The sequence below is a fragment of the Oxyura jamaicensis genome, chromosome 4 (genome assembly GCF_011077185.1).
Source record: "Oxyura jamaicensis isolate SHBP4307 breed ruddy duck chromosome 4, BPBGC_Ojam_1.0, whole genome shotgun sequence".
In the NCBI taxonomy this organism is placed as follows: domain Eukaryota; kingdom Metazoa; phylum Chordata; class Aves; order Anseriformes; family Anatidae; genus Oxyura; species Oxyura jamaicensis.
In genome coordinates, this window is record NC_048896.1 from 24,249,386 (window position 1) to 24,269,923 (window position 20,538).

At 37.0% G+C, this 20,538-nt stretch overlaps 1 protein-coding gene and 1 long non-coding RNA gene across 3 annotated transcripts in view; one reads left to right on the plus strand and one right to left on the minus strand.

Moving 5' to 3' along the window:
* Positions 1 to 312: 312 nt before the first annotated feature.
* LOC118165754 lies at positions 313 to 18,589 on the minus strand. Its single transcript, XR_004750225.1, has 3 exons — positions 18,579 to 18,589; positions 8,751 to 8,755; positions 313 to 415 (listed from the first exon to the last, which is right to left on the minus strand). It is a non-coding gene; the product is annotated as an uncharacterized LOC118165754 (long non-coding RNA).
* Positions 1,281 to 20,538, plus strand: part of TUSC3 (tumor suppressor candidate 3) — a 119,324-nt gene continuing 100,066 nt past the window's right edge. The window contains exon 1 of one of the 2 annotated variants that reach the window (XM_035323982.1): positions 1,281 to 1,490. In XM_035323982.1, the coding sequence (XP_035179873.1) occupies positions 1,353 to 1,490 (138 nt within the window). In that variant the 5' untranslated portion in view covers positions 1,281 to 1,352. The remainder of the gene's footprint in view (positions 1,491 to 20,538) is intronic. The other variant, XM_035323981.1, reaches the window with a different exon arrangement.

Below are 20,538 nucleotides of genomic sequence, written 5' to 3' on the forward strand. Positions count from 1 at the left end.
ACATGAATATAATTTTCTGCAAAGACAACTTTTTGTGTGAATAGTGAAATTTGAATAGTGTATGCATACAAACATATGGAAAGTAAGGGTCTTCATTTTTCCTTTTTTTTTTTATATACAGTCTTGATTAACGAAGCAGTGGTTCTGGCAGCTGCTGTGGTGGCTGGCTGCTAGAGGGATGGGGAATTTTGGCCAGTAGGTAAAGCAGCTCCCCCTGCCCCAGGTGGGCAGAAATACCCACCCGGGGGGCCACCACCACATCTGGTGCCACTCTGTTTCTAGGGCCTTGGTACAAAATATCTGATGGAGACATTCACAGAATCATAGAAACACAAGGTTGGAAAGGACCTACAAGATCATCTAGTCCAACCATCCTCCTATCACCAGTACTACCCACCAAGCTACTAAATCATATCTCGTAGCACCTGGTCCAAGCGCTTCTTGAACACTGCAAGGGATGGTGACTCCACCACCTCCCTGGGCAATCTGTTGTAGTGCCTGACCACTCTGAGAGCAAAAGTTTTTCCTGATGTCTAATCTAAATTTCCCCAGGTGCAACTTGTGGCCACTTCCTCAAGTCCAAGTTATCTGAGAGGAGAGTGACCCCCTTCTCATCACAACCTTCCTTCAGGAAGTTGTAGAGTGCAATGAGGTCTCTCCTGAGTGTCCTCTTCTCCAGACTAAACAATCCCAGCTTCCTCAGGCACTCTTCAAAAGACTTGTGCTCCAGACCCCTCACCAGTTTTGTTGCCCTTCCCTGGACATGCTCCAGGGCCATGAAGTCCTTCTTGTGGTGAGGGGCCCAAAACTGAACACAGAACTTGAGGTGCGGCCTCACCAGAGCGGAGTACAGGGGAACAATCACCTCCCTTGTCCTGCTGGCTACACTAATTCTAATACAAGCCAGGATGTCATTGGCCTTCTTGGCCACATGGGCACCCTGCTGGCTCATGTTCAGCTGCGCATCATTCAACACTCCCAGATCCCTTTCCTCTTCGCAGTCTTCTAGCCACTCTGCCCCACGCTATAGCACTGCATGGGGTTACTGTGGCCAAAGCGCGGGATCCAGCACTTGGCCTTGTTGAATGTCATCCCATTCGCCTCAGCCCAGCCAGGGGACGTGTAATCCCCACCACACACCCGCACGTAGGGCGCGCCGCCCGACACCAATGCCCAGGGCGGGCTCCCTCCAGCACGTGGCGCTGCGAGCGGGACTAGAACTACATCTCCCAGGAGCCGCCGCGCCCCGGGGGCGATGCGATTGGCCGGGGCCCGAGCCCAATCAGCGGCGGGGAGGTGGGCAGCGGTGCCGCAGGTGTTCTGCCCGGCGGAGGCCCGCGGCCGGGGGAAAGATGGCGCCGGGCGCTCGGCGGTGGCGGCGGCTGTCGGTGCCGGTGCCGCACCCGCCGGCCGGGAGCTGCCTCCTCTTGCTGCTGCTGCTGCTCCTCCTCCTCTGCGGCCAGCTCGGGGGAGGACAGAAAAAGAAGGAGGTAGAAACGTTCGCTTCTTTCACCCTCCCCCTGCGCCCTCCTCCTTGCCCCGACGGCTCCGCTCCTTCCGCGGCCCCGAGGGGAGGGTGCGTGCGGGGCGGGGGGCGCCGGGCAGCCCCGGGCCGTGCCCCGGCGGAGCGGCTGCTGCGGCCCCTGCTCGGCCCCTGCTCGGCCCCGTGGCCTCTCACCCGTGGTCCCGGCCCCGCGGGGCCCCCACCCTCAGCGTGGCGGGGGAGCTGAGCCCTGGCGAGCGAGTAGCGCGAGGGAATTAAGGAAAAATTAAAGAGAAGTTAAAGAGAAATTAAAGGTGTCGGCTCGGACGCAGAGAGTCCTGGCGGGTGTGACCGTGTGCTGCTGCAGGTGCTCAGCCTGCTCGAGGCATCCTGGGGGTGAGGGGGGCACGGAGGAAGGGGCAGCTCGGTTTCAGTAGAAGTCTGTCAGCAGTTGGGAAATGTGAAAAAGTGTTTTTTAATGCGTAGCGTTTATGTTTGCCTTATTCAGGTTTTGATGCTACTGCAGATTACACTTCTTCATCCTGTTTTGCACTTAGTTTCAGGCCAGGTTCTTGCATACCCATCACTAGGCCAGACAGCAGAATGTCCTTACGCTGTGTCTGTAACTTAAGGGGGAAAGTAACTTTTCACTGACCAATGAATAACCACAGACTGCTACTGAACTGTAGAGCTTTATAATTCAATTAATTTATTTGCATCACATCTTTTCTGTTAGTGTTACCAGACTTGTACTTGGTGGTGGAAAAGGAGAGGGAAAGTTTTGCTAACAAATCATCTCCTTCAACTATATAATCCAGCAGAGAGAGCAGTCAAAAATGTTGGTTTTGATTTTTTTTTAACTATGTAGGTTAATAAGGTTTATAGGTCAAGAAAGTAAAAGCTCTACTGTAGTGTGTAAAATCCTGATTTAAATACAAAAGTAGTGGTCTGACTTTGTGGACTTACCAAGTTAAATAACAGTCTTGGAAACCGAGATAAATCATTTGGGTGTCAAGGTAGAAAATTAACACCTGAACTCTACATGTTCCCTTTTTTTCTGCTTGCTTTTTTGTTTTGTTTTGGACAATTTTCTGCAATTGCAAAGAGTAGGCAGTCTTCTGCTGTAATTAACTTTTTTATTATTATTTTTTAATAAAATGTATTTGATGTTTATCACAATTGATTCTCCCATGCTGTGATGTCCTGGCTTTGGAACTTTTGTTGACACTTCCCTGTGGAGTGGCAGCTGTGCTACCAAGATAGCTGAAATAATTTTTATTTCTCTTTAAATGGAATCCTTTCCTGGCAGTAAATAATGGCAAATTAAAATGGCCATCTACAAATGCTTTCTATATAAAGTTTAACAGTTTTACTGAAGAGATAGTAGATAACAGGATTGAAACAGATACGTTTTGCCTAGCTGTGTGGTAGTACTGTTCAAGATGGTGTTTCTCCTCTGAAAAGCTTGTTGCTTGATTTTTCTTCTTTAACCTACTTAATTGATGAACTAATGCTTAGCTTTCTGTACAGTTTTACCTCCACTTTTCAGTCCTGTTTAATACTTCTGCTCATATAGACAGAACGCTTACTGGTGTTATGTAAACATACTGTATCTACAGCTACATCTTTACAGAAACCAATGCAACATTGTAAGCACTTTCCTCACCCTAACTGCAAACTTAAAGCGTAAAGTAGTGGTTTTCAGGGTTTAATTAATTGAATAAATATTGTCTCTTTGTATGTTTCTGTATAATATACGTTACAGCTAAAGTCAGGCTTCTTCGCTTGCCTTGCTAATTACATGTAGAAAACTGCCCAATATATGGGGGAAAGGGGGAGGTATATCTGTATGAGAAATACAAAACTTGAACTTTCTCACAGTAAGCAGTTTGGAAATAACATGTACAAAATATTGTCAGGTTAATTGTCTAAATTGAAAGAGCACAGAAACTTAGGGTATGGGAGGTTGGGGTTCCTGGTTTGCAACACTGTCTGGAAGTGTAGTTGCAAAAGGCAATGCTGACAGAGGTTAAGTGAGTAAAATGAGCCTGTTTTTCCACACAAAGACTGACAAGATTGCCGTAGCTTTTGCAGAAGTTGGAAAAACAGTTGAACGTACAGTGAATTCTTGAGAAGTGAGCCTTCAAGAGGGAAGTTAATGTAGTAGGGTTAAAATGCCTATCTTGGGAGATAAAAAGGTGTCACGTCCATCTCAGATTCCTTTTTCTTCCTTGCTTTGTGTGTGCATTTCTTGGGGGTGGTTGTATGGGAGGAGAGGTTAAGGACTAGAGAAAGGAAATGTCTTTCCCAATCAACTTTTTTCAAAACCTTGAGTGCTTGAAAAAGTACTTCAAAATGAAATACTTGAGAAGAACTTGAGGTGTTGATATTGGATCATAAGCAAAGAAAGGAACCTTGGTGAAGGCAATGATTTTTATTATTTTTTTTATTTTAAAGTGTCAGCTATGTAGAAGATTATGTATAAACTGTTGTCTTGATTGATTGAGTCTGTAAGATGGAAATAATGACTGCTGAAAAAAAGAGGACTGAGTTAAACTATTAAATTTTTTTGAAGGACTTACTGCTAGCAAGGAAAGACAATTAGAGGAAACTAGAGAAAACTGGCATAACTTCGTGTAACAGTTTCATTATATTGATTGGTAAATACTATATTATATCTGTGTTTAGAGTGGAAAATACTAGGTCTTAAACTGCTGAAATACATTGTCCTGTGCAGCAAAATATTCTGAATGATAATTACAGAAAGATGTTGAGTTTCGTTTTTTTTTAAAAAAAAAGAAAAGAATGGTTTTGAATTAGTTCATAATTAGTTCTGTGGTGTCACAGAAGTTATAAAATAGCAGCATGAATCCACAAACCTATGAACAGCCTTTTTGCTTCTCTTCAATACTGCTATTCACTCTTCTGTATTGTGGACACCCAAGACAGCTTTTGCCACTGAACAAATATGTAGAAACCATCTGACTCTTTTAACATGCCCAAATGTAAAATATTTTAACTTGGAACTTAGATGAAGACCAACATTGTATCTTTCTCACCAGTCTCACACCTAAAAGCAGTCTTTACAAATTTAACTGGCTCTACAATTTTAATTCTGGTGCTGAGCAGTACCTTTAACTAAAGTGAAGCTAAATAAATAAATAAATAAAGCTTCTGATTGTGGAAATAGCAGCAAGTGACTGAAGAAGTGATTTTTCCTTTGGTAACTATATTTGTAACTTGAGAAAATAACTGTTTCTGCAGTATCTGAGGTAATATAATTGTATTTTAATATAAGCATGTTTCACTGAGGCATATTCTTTCCAATCCTTTTATGTTCTTTATGTGCCTTTTACCTACTTAAAGTTTGTGTAACTATTAAAAACTGAATGAAATCAGAAAATTAGAATGAGACTATTAAAACTTGAAATATACCACTTGGGTTTTTATTATAAATATGCACAGGTAATTTACATTTAATGTTGCTTTAATATAATTCATTGTTTTATGTCCAAATGGATACATTCTTTTTGGACTGAAGCACATAAAAGATGTTGGTTTTGCAATATTATGAACTTTACTCTGTATACAAAATGCTTATTTTTGAGCTTTCAGATGGATAATTCAGAAGCTTAATTAAACCACTGATATGCAATTGGAGTAGTTGTTTTTCTGTAGGTAAGTTTGTCATTACTGCTACTTCAGACATGGATGAAGCTGTCTTTTTATAGCATATCAGCTTCATTTGGGTTGAAGTATTTTGTTAAGCTAAAATCTACTGAAAAAGATGCTGCTGAGGTGCAATGATGTTATAATCACTCTTCTGTACTGTAAGCTTTTGTAAAGTTTTCCTTTGCCTGAATATTTTTGAAGTGTTTAAAGACAGGTATACTTACCATTATTCCATACTTTTTTCCTTCTTACTTCCCTCACCCCTTCCCCAAGTGCATATACAAATTATGACAGTTGTGACAAATTGTAGAAAATATTTAGGAAGGACAGTCTGCTTCACCCTTTATTCCAAAAACTCAGCTACACTTACATTGTTTCTGACAGACACCTTATGTGCCCTCAGAAGTCTTCAGTTGTGGTGATTCTAGAACTTAGCATATTACAGCATCTTGCTGTTATAAAAATCCTTTTTTTTGTGAAGTTCTAATCAAAATTTCTGTGTTTAGTCTACGTGTTTTTGACAGTTTGACAGTTCTTCTGGGATATATTTTCTTTAAGGCTGTGAGTTCTAAATGTGGTGGTTTTCCTCAGAGAATCTTCAGTCCTGAGCGACTTCGTTCTGTGTGAAATTAACTGGGATAGATTGGCAAGATCCTCTTGCTGCTTTGCCATGTGTTCCTGATTTCCTTTGGATTTGCATAGTGAGCCCATCTCTGTTATTCCAGGTTCTTGATGATTATTAGTGTGTTCCTTCCATTGCAGCCAGGATAGTACATCTGTTTAAAAATGCCTTTCTTAGTCCAATTTATTGTGATTGTCTTTTGTTGTAAAAGTAGTGAAAGTCACCCTTGAAGGGCCTGCCAAAACCTGCTGCCTTTGGTTGCCATTGCTCCAACGTGGGAAGGCAATACTTAGTTCCTTCCTCTTGTCTCCTAATGCTGTTCTCAACATAGTATTAATTTCTGATCAGCATTCTGAATAGTCTTCTTCTGAAGTAATACTGATGCTACCTACCTTGGGCATTCTGTTACTTCAACACTGAACAGTTGGTGTTGGAAGAAAACAGAAAAAAGATGTATGAAGAATTTGAAGTATTTAGCATGTTCAATGGCATGTGCGGTATAAAGGACAGATTCTTGACCTCTGATGCTTTTATTTTTAAAAACAAAATAGTAATAATTAAAACTCATGTTTCATCACTCTCTCCTGATTTTTTTTTTTTTTTTAACATTAAGCTTGAATATAAAAGATTTCTCAGTATTCTAATCATTAAGATGATTAGAATACCATTATGTTTGGTCTCCAGGCTGCGGAACGCTGCATGTTTTTGCTTTTGAAACTTCATGCAGGAAAATGTTTGGCATTTATACCAAGTCACAGGCTCCTCTTTAAAAGCTTTATTAAAAATTAAGATCTGGCAAAGGTTGAATCTTTGAAGGGAAATGCAGTCCAGGTTATAGATTGAGCTTCAAGTAATCTTAAAGCTGTATTTAAAGTGGAAGGTCTATATCCATTTGGGTAATTAGGCATTTTATCTTTTTTTGCAGTAGGGAGAGAAGAAGCTTTTTCATTTAAAACTTAGAACATTAAAGTAACTGTCCTGGTTTTGAAGTGAAATAAAAGCAATAAGTACTACCTGAAAATGTAAAATTCTTTGAATATAATTCTAAATGTTGTTTCTTGAATCTGTCCTAAAAGGAAAAGGAGGGGGGTGGGAGCATTTGCAAGAATTCTTTGTTTTATACTGACTTTTTTTCAAGCCACAAAAAACCTTTGTATCCCTTCCATTTCTGTTCCTAATTAACTGAGGTTTTGGAGAAAATGGACAAAATTAACTAGCAGTTCTAATTTTAACAAATGTGCGTAGAGAAACTTAATGTCTTTTGTGATTGCATGCAATAAGTGAAATAAGGGATGCTTACAACAGCTTGGTAGTGTTTCTGTAATTGGATTACTGAAACTTTTTTCTGCCCAGTTGTCTCCATTTGGCATCCTTGCCGTCATAAGACAGATCAGTGGCTTAATTGATCTTTTTCCCTGTTCTGTTCTATAACCATTTATACAGCACATCCTGTGCAGCCACATGGAAAATACAGTTAGCACTTAGAACTCAAGCAGATACTCAGGATAAATCAGTCAGTATAATTAGAGGGCGAAAGTATTTTTTTTTTTTTTTTTTGGGGGGGGGTATTATTATATTGGATCTTCAGATTTATTTTCATTTCTGAAAGTGTATTGAAGGTCACATTTTGTTGGCTAAGCTAGTGATCAGAACTTTTTTTTTAAAAAAAAACAACACAACTTTATCTGGTATGATTTAGGCCTCTTCCTCTTGATTTAATAAATATGAAAGCGAGCATAATAAAAAGTATTCTTTGTCTTTTCATATAATGCTGTTAGACATAATATACATAGGTATTTTAGTGCCTTCTTTAATATTTGATATGTATGTAGAATTTAATAACAATTTTTCCTCAAAAATGTGCATAATAAATGATTACCATGAAATAAATTTAAAGCTATTCCTATAGTAATCATCCATGCCGTATTTCAGGTAGACTTATTTTCTGTGCTATTATTACAATGTAAAAAGTTCTTTGCATTCAGAGAAAGATAAGCGAATTTATACTTCCATTGAATGGATTGCTTGTTTTACAAAAGAATTTAAAAACAACAACATTTTGGTTTGAGATGAAAAAGAATTGTACCTGTAGCAGTGCAGTCTTCTTCATGGCAATACTCTGTGATTGCTAAAGTGGCAGGATTTTTGTCTTTTCTAGGGGCTGACTGTTTTCCCATCAAATAGGATTTACTAGTAAGATTTTATTTTAATCTGATAATTCACTGTAGAATATCCTCAGTTCTCCATATTCTACTTAAGAACTGCAACTGCTTATACTAATTATGCTATTCCATTACTTTTTCTTGCTCTTTTCTGTGGATTCCAAAGCAACTTGTTTCTGAATTTAATACATACTGGACATGAAGCTTAGCAAAGTTTGACTGTATTACATACAACATTTGTATAGCAAGCTGATAACACAAGTGGTAACTACAGTTGTGCAGTGTATTTGTGGAACGACATGTTGAGCTTGCAGAGTCCTTCAAGGATATAGCCTATAATATCCACTGCTTTAAGGATAAAAGCTATTTTCTGCTCTGCTTTTAGGTTTAGAAATTTGTTTCAGTAATTTCCTATCACAATTGCTATCAGCTGTACTATTACAAGATTAGAACCTTTGGTTACTTTCCTCATCCAGTTGCCATACCGAGGCCAGCTAAGACAGGTTCTAGTCCTGAATCTCGAGTATTTCCATTTTTGATCAACTTTTCTAGATCTTGGTATGTATATCTTCATGCCTGAGCTACTGTAAATGTCTCTTCAAAGATTTTTGAGCTACTAGAGTAAAAGTATGGCTAATATGGTGAAAGTCCCTCCAGTTTAAGTTAATTTTTGTGAACTTGATTGTTTTATGAAGTCTTTTGATACTTAAACTGTTCTCATGACTTACGAAATAAATGACAGTTCAGCTAAATAACTAGCTAATTCCTTTAATACTGCATATTACCAGGTTCTCATTTAGGTTTTCAACACATTTTCTTTCTTAGAGCTTGTTAGTGGCAGAGGTACATTCATAAAGTTAAGCCTTCAATTCAGAACTGCACTGTCCTTTAAGTGCCTGTTCATTTATAAGTATAAAAGTGAAAGTATAAAAGTATTACTACTTTTATATGACTGTGTTTTTTCTTCACTATGCTGAAGAATATGATTATTTTAACATCTAAGTAAGAGAAGTATTTTTTTTGGTCACTGCTACTTGAACTTGCCTTGATATAATTATAGATTCTTTGTCTTCATTGTTGACTCCAGTGGTACAAATTATTACTTAAAACATTTTTGTTCTTTTTTCCTTCTTGTAGCACTCTGTGTTACCTTCCTGTATCTTTAGTACTAACCTAGAATGAAATCTAAGTTGAGTCCATGATTAGTAAATCCACTGGGGTACAGATATTACTAAAAACATTAAATCTTTTTTTTTTTTTTTTTTTTTTTTTTACTTTTAAATGTGTTACAGTATCTTAGGTGAGCCTTTGACTTTCTGTAATAGACATAACTGGAGACTCAGATTCTGCAAAGGAGATTAATGTGCTTTTAAATATGGCTCCTTTCTATGCTCTGTCAAGGTTATCTAGTACTATAAAGAAGGTATTTGAATACATCTAGAAATGTGTCTTAACTGAAGGAAGTGTATAATTTTTAGGTACCCTGGAAGATGTTGGGCTAGATAAAGTGAAGAAATAAGTTAACTGTACTGGCATGTGTTTAGGTGGCTCTCTAAAGAGAGAAATTCAAACCACAATTAAGTGAGTCAATTAAAGAGAACCTTAATAAAGGAAGGAGTTATGACACATCAGTGTGTAATACCTGCACCCTGTATAATCATTGATCTTGAACTAGGGAATAAGAAATGCTAAGCAGGAGGGTGTTTCTGAAATCTTGGCCTTCTCTAGAGTTTGGATATTGAACTCAGAACTGTAAGGCTGTGCTGTCCAGAATTTGGTATTGTTAGCACTGGTTATGTCCTGGTAAAGTGTTGCACAGGCTTCAGCTACAGGAGGAGGTGATAGTAGCAATGACTGTACACTGATTATTCAATGAGGACTATGTACATAGTCCTTAAAAATAATATTAATAAAAAAGCAACGTGAATGTAGAGTATTGTGATTTTTTTTTTTCTCCATGCAGTGACGTAATTGTGGTTAAGATTTTATCTACTTCGGTTTCTGTTAGGTTGTATGAAGTGGTGAAAGCACATATATTGATTGTGATTTGTAAGATATTTCAGGGATTTCTTCTGAGATGTGGGACTTGAATTCTTCCAGGTTAATGAAGATCAGGCTCAATCTCCTCACTTGGCCAAACACCCTTGAACTGAAGGGTACACAAATGCACACAGCAATAAATGTGTTTTGCTTTCAAGCATCTCTTTAAATCTTTGACTCCTTTTAGTGAGATGGTTCTGGGTATCAGTAAGATTTTTTTTTTCAGATTATGCCTGAGATCAGGTGCTTAGAAAAGATAACACCCATGCTACTTGCTTTATCTATCTTCTTAACGGGGATATAGAGTTGAGCTCAATGCAACATTTGGAAAAGTGTAGGACATGCTCAGAGGCCCAGAGAGCACTGAAAATTCTTCCTTTTAATATAAAAACATGAAGAGCTAAACACTTATTTTCTCTTATGTTTGTACTTTTCTGACCTAATTAAAAAACAAAAAAAAGCTTTAGATTTTCATCAAGCCCTAATGTTGCTGTAAGACTGGAAGGAGGTTTTCAGGTTATGTATGACTCTAACCGTAGTGTAGTGCAAAAATCACTTGAAGGTGGATCAGTCTTTGTGGTGATGGATGACTGAAGTTGATAAGATTTCTTCTTATCAGCTACCAGCCATATGTTTTAAATGGAGTTGGTGTTAATGGCATGTAAAATGTCATTAGGAGACAGTTTCCTCTTGCAAGTTCTCTCAGCAAGTCCTAAATTCTTCTAACTTATCTTATGCTGCAATGTGACCTGCTTAACAGATGGTCTGATCAGGTTGGGGTGTTGGATCTGATCAGATTTTTTATGGGTAGCTGATCTGATTTTGAGGCAGAATGCCTGTGAAGTATGACAAGCCAAAAAATTGCATGTAAACCTATTAAGAAGCCCCCAGTAAGATGCATGCAATTCCAAAAAGACAAGTTTTGATCATCTAATCAAAGACTGCTTTGATGGAGCACAAACATCTTGGTCATGCTGCTTAGATCTGTCCTTTTATTACAGTTTAGCAGCAAATGTTCTCACCAAATCCACATGACGGTATTTGGTAATTTGCCTTAACAAATGGTAAATAATGTTTACCAGGTTTAAATACTGAGATGTATGAGAAGCCAGGTTCAGTGATCAAACATATTCAGAAGTGAGAGTTCTTAAAACATACTGAAATACTGAAATCTGCTAGAGGATAGAGGAGGGTACTGCTAAATTGTTTGAACTATGTTATTTTTGCATCACACTTTAGTCATGGTTTGTACTCTTGGTAACCACATGATGGTTCAGCTTTAATGCATTTCACTGGAAGTGTTTTAATCTTTTAGTTCCATGCCTGATTTCTGTGAAATCTTCCAGCCTAGTGGAAAGTGAGGGGCAGGAATTGCATTGGAATTTCAAGGAGGATGGCAGCCCTAGAAAACGTAATCCAAGATGAAAACGTGAGACTATTATGCTTCTCTGCTGTCCACAGCAGATGGGTTCACTTACTGAGAATATGACAATGATTTAAATGGAAGTACTAACTTCTTTAGTGACAATTTGTTTAGAAACTAAGATAAAACGTTATTAATATCCGCTGGAGAGGCTCCAGATACTATCATTGCTTTTCATTTCCTTTATGCTTCTTTGGTTTTGGTCGTTGCTGATCATTTGCCACTTAAAATGTGTGGTAGGCTTTCTCATTTTTCTTTTTGGTTTGTCTAAGCTGGATGAATTAGACAATACCGATAGCAAAAAAATATGTAGTGGTTTGCCCTGGCCTATGTGAAATAACATTTGCCTTTGTGTTGACAACTATGAGTTCGTCTTCCTATAACTCTAAACCCAGGTCCTATACATGATCAAAGTACTTAAACCAAACTTCATGTAGAATGTAGCGTCTGGAGTCCAAAACATTAATCTACAATGTTCTTGTGTAACTGCATATTTGTTCTGCAGGTTGCTAACGTAACTAAATTAGTTCAAGGGTAATAGGCATGTGCAGTTCTGCTTTTGCGTGTATGGAGGACAATCCTTGTCTGATTTGGTAGCTTGTATTTCAGCCCATTCTGTGTACTGAAACTTGACATTCTTAAGCTCGTCATTGTTTGCTGTGAACTTGTGTAACATTCACCGATAGGATTTAATTTGTCAGTGGAATGTGACATCTTGTCCCTTTATATAGTAGCCTTATGGTTAGAACACGTCTGGGAAATTGAAATAGTGAGAGCAGTTGATACCATTTCCCAGAAATCAAACGATTATCCTGGTTCACATAAAGTGCCCTAAATGCTTTGCTGTCTGCTGTTCTGGGCACATGGATCCTCTTAAGGTGGTCTGTGTTATTAATTTTACGAGCAGGCTCTGAAGTGAACCAGCTGTCTTCTACCTGCAATTCATTGTTTGCATTTTGGAATGGGCTCTGAGTGTGCAAACTGGATTCTATTACTGAAATTAAACCGAAGCATGAAACATTACAGAACTGCAGGTAATACAATCCAAGTGCTAATTGGCATTCCGTCCTTGGAACTGGTTGAGAATTATTTTGAAGTAAAATTCTCAAAATGTGCAGGGTGTGGCTATTAGGATTGCAACACCAGCTGTTTTGTTCTGCAAATCCATTCTTCAGCATTGCACTACTTGCTAATACAGATCTAGTCCAGCTGTCCTCTTGCACAGGCACAGGGCTTCAGAAAAGGTTGAAGCATTCACTGAGTCGGAGAGGAACAACAAGAGGGAAGGTAATTTTGTAGCTGAATGATGATCATTCAGAAGAGGGATGTCCCGAGTTCCCAAAACTATTTATACATTTAATCCAATAACTGTTTAGTGTAAAATATTGCAATACAATCTGTTCAAGTAGGTTTACTTGTCCACCATCTGGAGATGAGTGCTGTCTGCCAAACTTCTTAGTTGAGGAGCACACAGAGGGCAGTGGAAGAAATCAAGGTTACTTTTGAGTAGTGAGAGTTCTTCAGGATAACCCTTATACACTGACTTTCTCCATCTAAGCTGCTGTCACATTTTCAGTTTTAACTTAAGATCAGTGGAGGTGGCTGAAGGAAGGAAGTTCAGAGTGCACTGTGCCCAAAGTGCCAGCCCCCAAACATCTAAATGTAATGGAGGTCTTGCAGGGAATACAAAGGTGCTCTTTAAAAACAAAACAAAACTGTTCTAGGCTTGTTTGTGTATTACAGGTCTGTGGAGGAGAAGGAGAATACACAACATTTGTGCTATAAGTACACAAGAGAACCAGGAGAAGCTTCTTCAAACATGGAATTGCTAGCTTTGTTCTCACCCTGTGGTTGCTGTAGGTCACAGTCCTCTAGTTAACAGCTTCTGTGTGGCTTAAACAAAGTACTACGTGGCTTAAACGAAGTACTATCTACCAGGCGAGGTAAAGTGTAGCATGAAATTGCAGTGGTGTTTGACTTAGTTTATAGGTAGTCAAATACGGTGATATTTGACTCTGTTTTTAAATGAATACAAGATGGGGTGAGGGGAGATAAAAGCTGGTAAGTTTCTTTTAGTGCAGGATATTGTATAAAACATTAGTAATTGGGCTACACTGAAAAACAATGAGACCTGAATTCATCACAACTGAAGCTTTTAGTTTAGATATTCTTATTGGAGGTTTAGCAACCTTTATTGTCATCCATGGTAGAGGAGAGTATGGTTCCACCCACATAAGATTTTGATACTTCGGTCCTCAGCAACTTCATTTAATAAAAAAAAGAAGATGAACATGCTGGTATCTTAGTGTTTGTTTTACAAAATTTTTCAATTGAGGCAAATTGGAGAGATTGTAAGTACCAAGTATATGTTGCACGCTCAGATGAAATACAGTTTTGCATTTGTACAACTTTTATCTTTAATTGCATTTTTCTTGTCCCACCATGTTCAAGTAATATAATTACAATTGTATTAATACACTAGTTTACTGGCATGTATCTTAAGTGGCTCAAAAATCTAGCTGAAGTTGTTCAGTTATAGCATCATTTTTTTTGAGCAGTGAATGCATTGTGCTCTGATGCAGAACTTGTGCTCACTTGGCTGAGAGAGGAAATTACAAGTTCATTAGCTGATACAGCAGCTTTGTTTTCCAAAGTAATTTGAAGTCTGCACTTTTCCCAGGAAGTCAAAATAGAACTTTTCCTAAATTTAATGAACTGTTTGATAGTAAAAATGTTCTTTAGGAAACACATTTTTACTCAAGTCCATACAGTAAATCCTGAACCTACAATGAGTTAATACAGTTTGTTTTTAAAATGAGCTTATAAACACACGCTTTCAACTGGTTTTGGTCATTAGATCTATACTCACTTTTAATAAGAATAACATAAATAAGCCTTTAGAAATTTAATTTCAGTTAAATTTTAGAAATTCTTTGCAGAAGGTAAAAATTTAGACTTCATATGTTCATGCTGCTGTTTCCTAACATATTTAAAGTGTAAGGTTTTATGTTAAGACATCATGACCACTTTGTACAGTCTTGATTTGACATTCCTCAACAAACTTCTGCTCTAATCTTATCCATGGCACTTTTTAAAAAAACTTCTAAATTATGTGATGATATCTATGCATAGTCTTTCCTTAAACTGCTCAGAAATAGATTTGGAACTACTGATTATTTTATGTTGAAAGGATTAAGGGCTTTATCCATCACAGGTGATTGTCTGCTTCCTGTTGAACCTCAGAGGCCATTCATTAATATTAGCGCCATGCTATGTTCTTTGTCTTGTAATGAATGACTTACCAGCGAAGGTGGCATTCCAATGAGAAGAACTCCTACTCCAGGAATGCTTCGTACTGATTTCTGTTAGTGCATGGGTAATTGCATGTAAGCAAGAACTTCATCCAGATGGCTGACAGAGGAGAAAGTTTTGTATAAGCTTTTGTTGTTAGAAAATGGAGAAGTAATAGTCATGGAGAAGAAGAATGGTAAATCCAGTGGCTCTGTTGTATTTTTATTGTTTTCCTCATGAGAGATGGAAGTTGCTAGGAAGCTCTGACAATAAAGTGACCAATAAAAGGATGACACAACAGAATAAAACTACAGAGAATAAACGTCAGAGATAGTGAAGAATGTATGAGTATTAGTAATAAAATGACACTGAAATAATGTAAGTGAGGATAGATGAAGATTTTTCTCATAATGAGAACATTAGTCACGATCAAAAGTAGTTTCAAAAAAGGTATTAGGAGGCATACAACTCTGAAATATGCATTAACACAGAGATAATGGATACAATATACAAATTGCCTGATTTTTTAAAAAGTGGAGATTACACTTTATTAATTTTGATGCTTTCAAAACTTTCTTTACAGCCTACTATTTCTAACTTTGTCTTAATTGCTTGTGGGATCTTTTTATGGAAAGGTTTTACCAAAAGAAAAAAGAAGAGGGTTGTTTTCTGTATGATGGAAGAAGGGAAAGAAGAATCAGTCTCAACATGAATCCAAACTTTTAAGAAAGTTTCTATGAAGTCTTAGTCTGCATGTTATAATTTCCTCTGCTTGCATGAAATTTTATATATTTGGACTTGTACATTCAAGGGAGCATGTAGTCAAATAAATACAACTTCCCCTTCTGTCTTGGAGAGATCTGCGATTTCTACAACAATAGCAGATTGGAAAGCCTGAAGATTTTTTCCCCATATAATACCGTCCATTATCTTTGACTCTTTGATCAGAGAACTTTTCTGTTGTGCCATTTTAGTAAGTATCTTCCAAGGAAGCGTAAGGAACAAGAATGCATCCAGATTGTTGGCTGCTCTATTAGTGAATGTGCAATACTATGTACATGCTCTAATAGCAGTTGCTTTGAACTACTTAAAACAGCAGTCTAACAAATAAGTCATTTTTGGCATCGTTTCTGTATAGCACTTGATTGTGAAGAAATGTGTATGTGAAGTGATAAATAGAGGGAAATTTTGAACTTCTCTATAACCAGTTTGCAGGACACCAAGGACCTGCTGGTAGATCATTAGTTGTATTCTGGAATTCTTTTAATAGAGGAAGTTTTATGACAAAGTGTTCTGTCTTCTATCCTTACATCTCTCTGAAGATCATAGGCTTTGCATTAATGACACAAGGACCTGGGTTAAATTACTGTAGATTACGTGTATGAAAAATAGAAAATAAGAGTTCTGAGCTTTTTTTTTTCTTCATGCCACTTACAACTCTTCACTATGTATATTCAGCAAGCCAAACAGATGTTATAGTTACTTTTCCCCACCTGCCTTCTGAGGTAAGCTTTGGTATGGTTAAGTTTAATGCATTTAAAACTGAAATTACACATCCTGTAAAATGTAAAAAACATTAAATAAAATGTTTGAGACAGATCTTGCTCTACATATTTATAGCTTTGTTCATGTTTTTTTTTTTTTCTTGCTCATCTGTTTGAAGTGGAAAAAAAATAATGTGCAGAATGTAAACTTTGACAATATCAGAATCTGTCATACTTTCTTAAAAATGTATTGATGCAAAAAGGTTTGTAGATTTTATTTTTTTTTATTCCTACCCAACTCTAGCCATAGTGCTTACTGTGTTTTATAGCATTATTTGCGTATGGTCTAAGCTCCTTACTGGAATCTCTTTGGGCTACATAGAATTATAGTATATAATCTCTTCGTTAACCAAAGTGACTTATATGGAGTCAATTATATGGAGTAGATTATACAGCTTTTTTTCACCATAATGGAGAGTTCGTGTGCAAGGATAAGCTCAGTGAATTTTGATTATGTATCTGCCATAGGTCAAATACCGATATCTTCCTGATAAGCATGTGGAGGAAAGAGGAGGGAAATACTGTTTTTCTTTTTTTTTTTTTTTTCCCCACCAGCTATCTGTCTTGTCTAGAGGCCTGCTGCCAGAGTTGTAGACAAGAAAATTAAAACAATGCTTGCGAAAGTAGGAAGCTGTATATTTTCCAAATTAAAAAATAAAAATGCTGATGTAGGACTGAAGACTGATTGTCTGTAGAAATCTTACTGCTATCTCATACTGCCTTTCAAAGTGACCAAACTGATTTGCCACCTTCTTTCTGCCCACTGTTATTTCTCAGAGCTAGGAATAGCATTCAGGCTTCCTGACTATAAATATTCTGCTGTTGATAGCAAGAGGAAGGAAAAAAGTAACTTAAAAGAAGTATTTCATTTCCTACAGGAGTTAGACTATACAGAAGCATCTAGTTGCAACATATGTTGTTCCATAGCTTCTAAGATGTTAGGTCTTTTTTTTTTTTTGATCAGGGCATTCATACTGAGGTCAAGACCTTCAAGTTGTCTCAGTTACAGAGTTACAATTGTGATTTGGTCATGTGGAATTCACTTAGTGCAAAATAAAAGAATATTTTTTTTTATCACATGATTTTGGAACAGTTCGTTGGTTGATGCTCTTAATACATCTTAATATTATAGAGTATACAACACATTTCAAGATTAGAACTGTTGTATCAGCATGAAGCTGTAAGATGAGAGCTTTTAGTTGTGGTTATTATTTTAAAATTAGTAATGGACAACTGTAACGTATGCATAAATACCAACATAGAATGCTTTTCCCCTTCTTTACATACACTAATATCAGTGGAAAGCATACCACGCCTGTTCAAGGCTAAGGCAGACCTTTGCTGTTGCAGTTGCTGCAGTGTTTACCTGATTTCCAGATATACTTGAGCAGAATTTTGGAAAATGAAGGTATAATAACACTCAAACTCATGTCCAGTTGAGTAGTGCCATCATGTCGAATTATGAGAGTTTAATTTTTCTGTAAATAATTTCGCACACTGAGATTAATAGTGGTATTACTATACATCATATTTAGAATGCGAACATAATAATAGCATGTCTCAATGTTCTTCGACAGGTTGATGTAATTCAAAACTAGGAATAATTTGTTTCTTTAATTCCCCAGCAGGTATAGATTTTTAGAGATTGCTTCTGCAGGTAGAAATGTTGCTACACTCCAGTATTATATTTAAATGAATAACAGTATTTTTTGTTTATTTATATTCACAAGAGGATGTTATGTTTACCCAGGCTCTCATGAGAATAGAAATAAGATGAGCAGAAAGGTATGTGTGCTTTCTTCCAATTTTGTATTGCCTGTATTTTTCCTTGTTTCTATTATTTTCAACTTGGGGATAGATCTCACGTCTTGTGTCAGTACAGATAACTGCTGTGCATACTGTGCTTCTAGAAGTAAAAAGGCAGGTGAGTGAGCACTTGTAAGCAACAGCAAAAGTCCTTCTGACCTGCAGGCTGTGTTATAAACAGCTTAGAGAAGGTTGCTGCACTTTGTGTATTCTTTGGAATTAATCTACTGCAGTCATGGCCCAAAATCTACAGTTGGAGGGTGGTTAGCCATGAGTTAGTATTATATAAAAGTTCTCAGGAAGATGCTCAGTGCACCCCCTTTTAAACGAAAGAAAAACCTCAGAAGTTACGTTGTTAGAAGGTATGTGCTAGACTGTTTAAAATTTCAAATATGCTTTGAGTTGGCTGAGAATTTCAGCCAACTGATTCTGAAGTGATTAGATGAAAAAAATCTTCAAAAGTCACAATGTTCAGTTAATGCTATGATCTGTTTTACAGTTGTCTCAAGTCTTGGGCAATTGTTGATTTATTTACATTTGCATTTCCAATATCTTTCTAATTAGATTTTCTGATACTTTCCAAATGCTTTTTTTAAAGTTACTTCTATGCATTTCCTTCCTTTACTGTGCACAGATGCTGAGCAGCTAGCTGTGTGTGTCTTGCAGCTGCCCTTGCTAAGAGACAGGCAGCCAGCTTGTGCACCACTACAGTGGAAATAATTCCTTCCCTAAATTTTTTGTCGATCAGAATGGTGAGCAAACTAAATATTTTTAAAGACCCTTCAGATAACACATGCACCAAGATTGGAGGATTATTTCTTTCAGGTTCAGCTGTTTGAGCCGATAAGGATATTGGGCTATGGATATTCAAATCTGAAAGGTTTGCTATGGATATTATATATGGATATATATGTATAATATATGGATATTCAAACCTAAGCTCATAGGATGATTTGTTTGGGAGCAGCCTTAAAGTGCATCCAGTTCCAACCCCCTGCCATAAGCAGGGACACCTCCCATTAGACCAGGTAGCCCAAAGCCCTGTGCAGCCTGTTCTTGAATGCTGCAAGGGATGGGGCATCCAGAACGCTTTTGGGAAAGAAAAAAAAAAAAAAAAAAGGATTAAAATCTTCAATTTTATAAAATCTTCAATTTTACTTACAAACTGATGGGAAGATGTACAAATTATTGTTGCAGCAGTATGAGGACTATAAACTGTTTTTATCCTTAAAACATTCTCTTATGCATTGTACTTTAAAATATAATGAATGTTTAAATACTACACAGGATTTTTTTTTTAAATTTCAGTCTAATCAGCATATTAATTTCAATTTCTTGTATAAAAGAACATCTAAAAATATTTTTCACTTAAACATGCTATAAGTAGACAGAAGTCCAATGACTATAATCCATCCTTGATTTTGCAAACCAATAGTTAAGATTCCAACAATGTCTTAGAGTTAACTATTGTAACTATTGTATTAATTAACTGTAAATTACTTGTCTTGTGTATGATGATAATGCCTATTTTGTATAGGTGCAGTAGATAAATACCTCAACGTTTCCTTAATAGTGAATGACAAAACTAGCATGCAAAATGTTTAAATCTAAAAGTTTAGGCTTTAAAAAAAAAAATCCTATTAAAGGAAATTAAACTTGTGATTCAGTTTTGGGCTTCTGATAACTACTGTCTAAACTAAAGGAAATATTCTTTATGGTCTTCCCGGCTTGATATCTCCTAGAATGTCCACTGTTTTAGGTGTTGTCAGCTAGATTACACCTAGTATTTTTCACAAAGACCTGTTCCAGAATGGATCCAAAATGGAAATGAACGATTTACAATCTCTTCTTTACCTTTCAGTTCAGCTTCTTTCATGCTTGGTGTATCCCTGTCCTTTCCTTGACTTAGTCTGCCTAGTCACCTTTTTCTCCCATTAAAGCTGTTGTATAAATGTTTTAATTTCTTAAGCATCTTGTCTTAAATTTTTTTTTTCAAAAAGGGAGAGTAGTTCACTTAGAGTTTCTCCTTTTTTTTTTTTTTTTTTTTTTTTTTTCCTTTTTGAATTTTATGGGAATGGGGAAATTTAGATCACTAAGAGTATTGCTCAGTAGTAACATGTCTGTCCATCTTCCAGAGAGGGATGGCTTAACAGTGACCCACATAATGCTACGAGTTTGACAGGACTAGAATACCTGCCTTATTTTTAATAGCATCATATCAAATAGAGAGCAAAGAATGACATTTTTGTAGTGAAGAATCCCAAGGAAGCCAGAATAAAATGTATGTATTTTCTTTTTTATCTGAGTTATCTTTTACTTGCTGTGCACTCGTGTATGGCCTCAGTTCTTGAATGCTTAGTTTTAACAAGCAAATTAAGGAGTAGTCGCATCAGTAGATTATTCCTGTGGTAACTAAATTATCTTGATTTAATTGGGACAGGAAGTATGTAAGGTGCCTGAATTAAATATGTTTCTGTGATACAGAGTGGCATTTC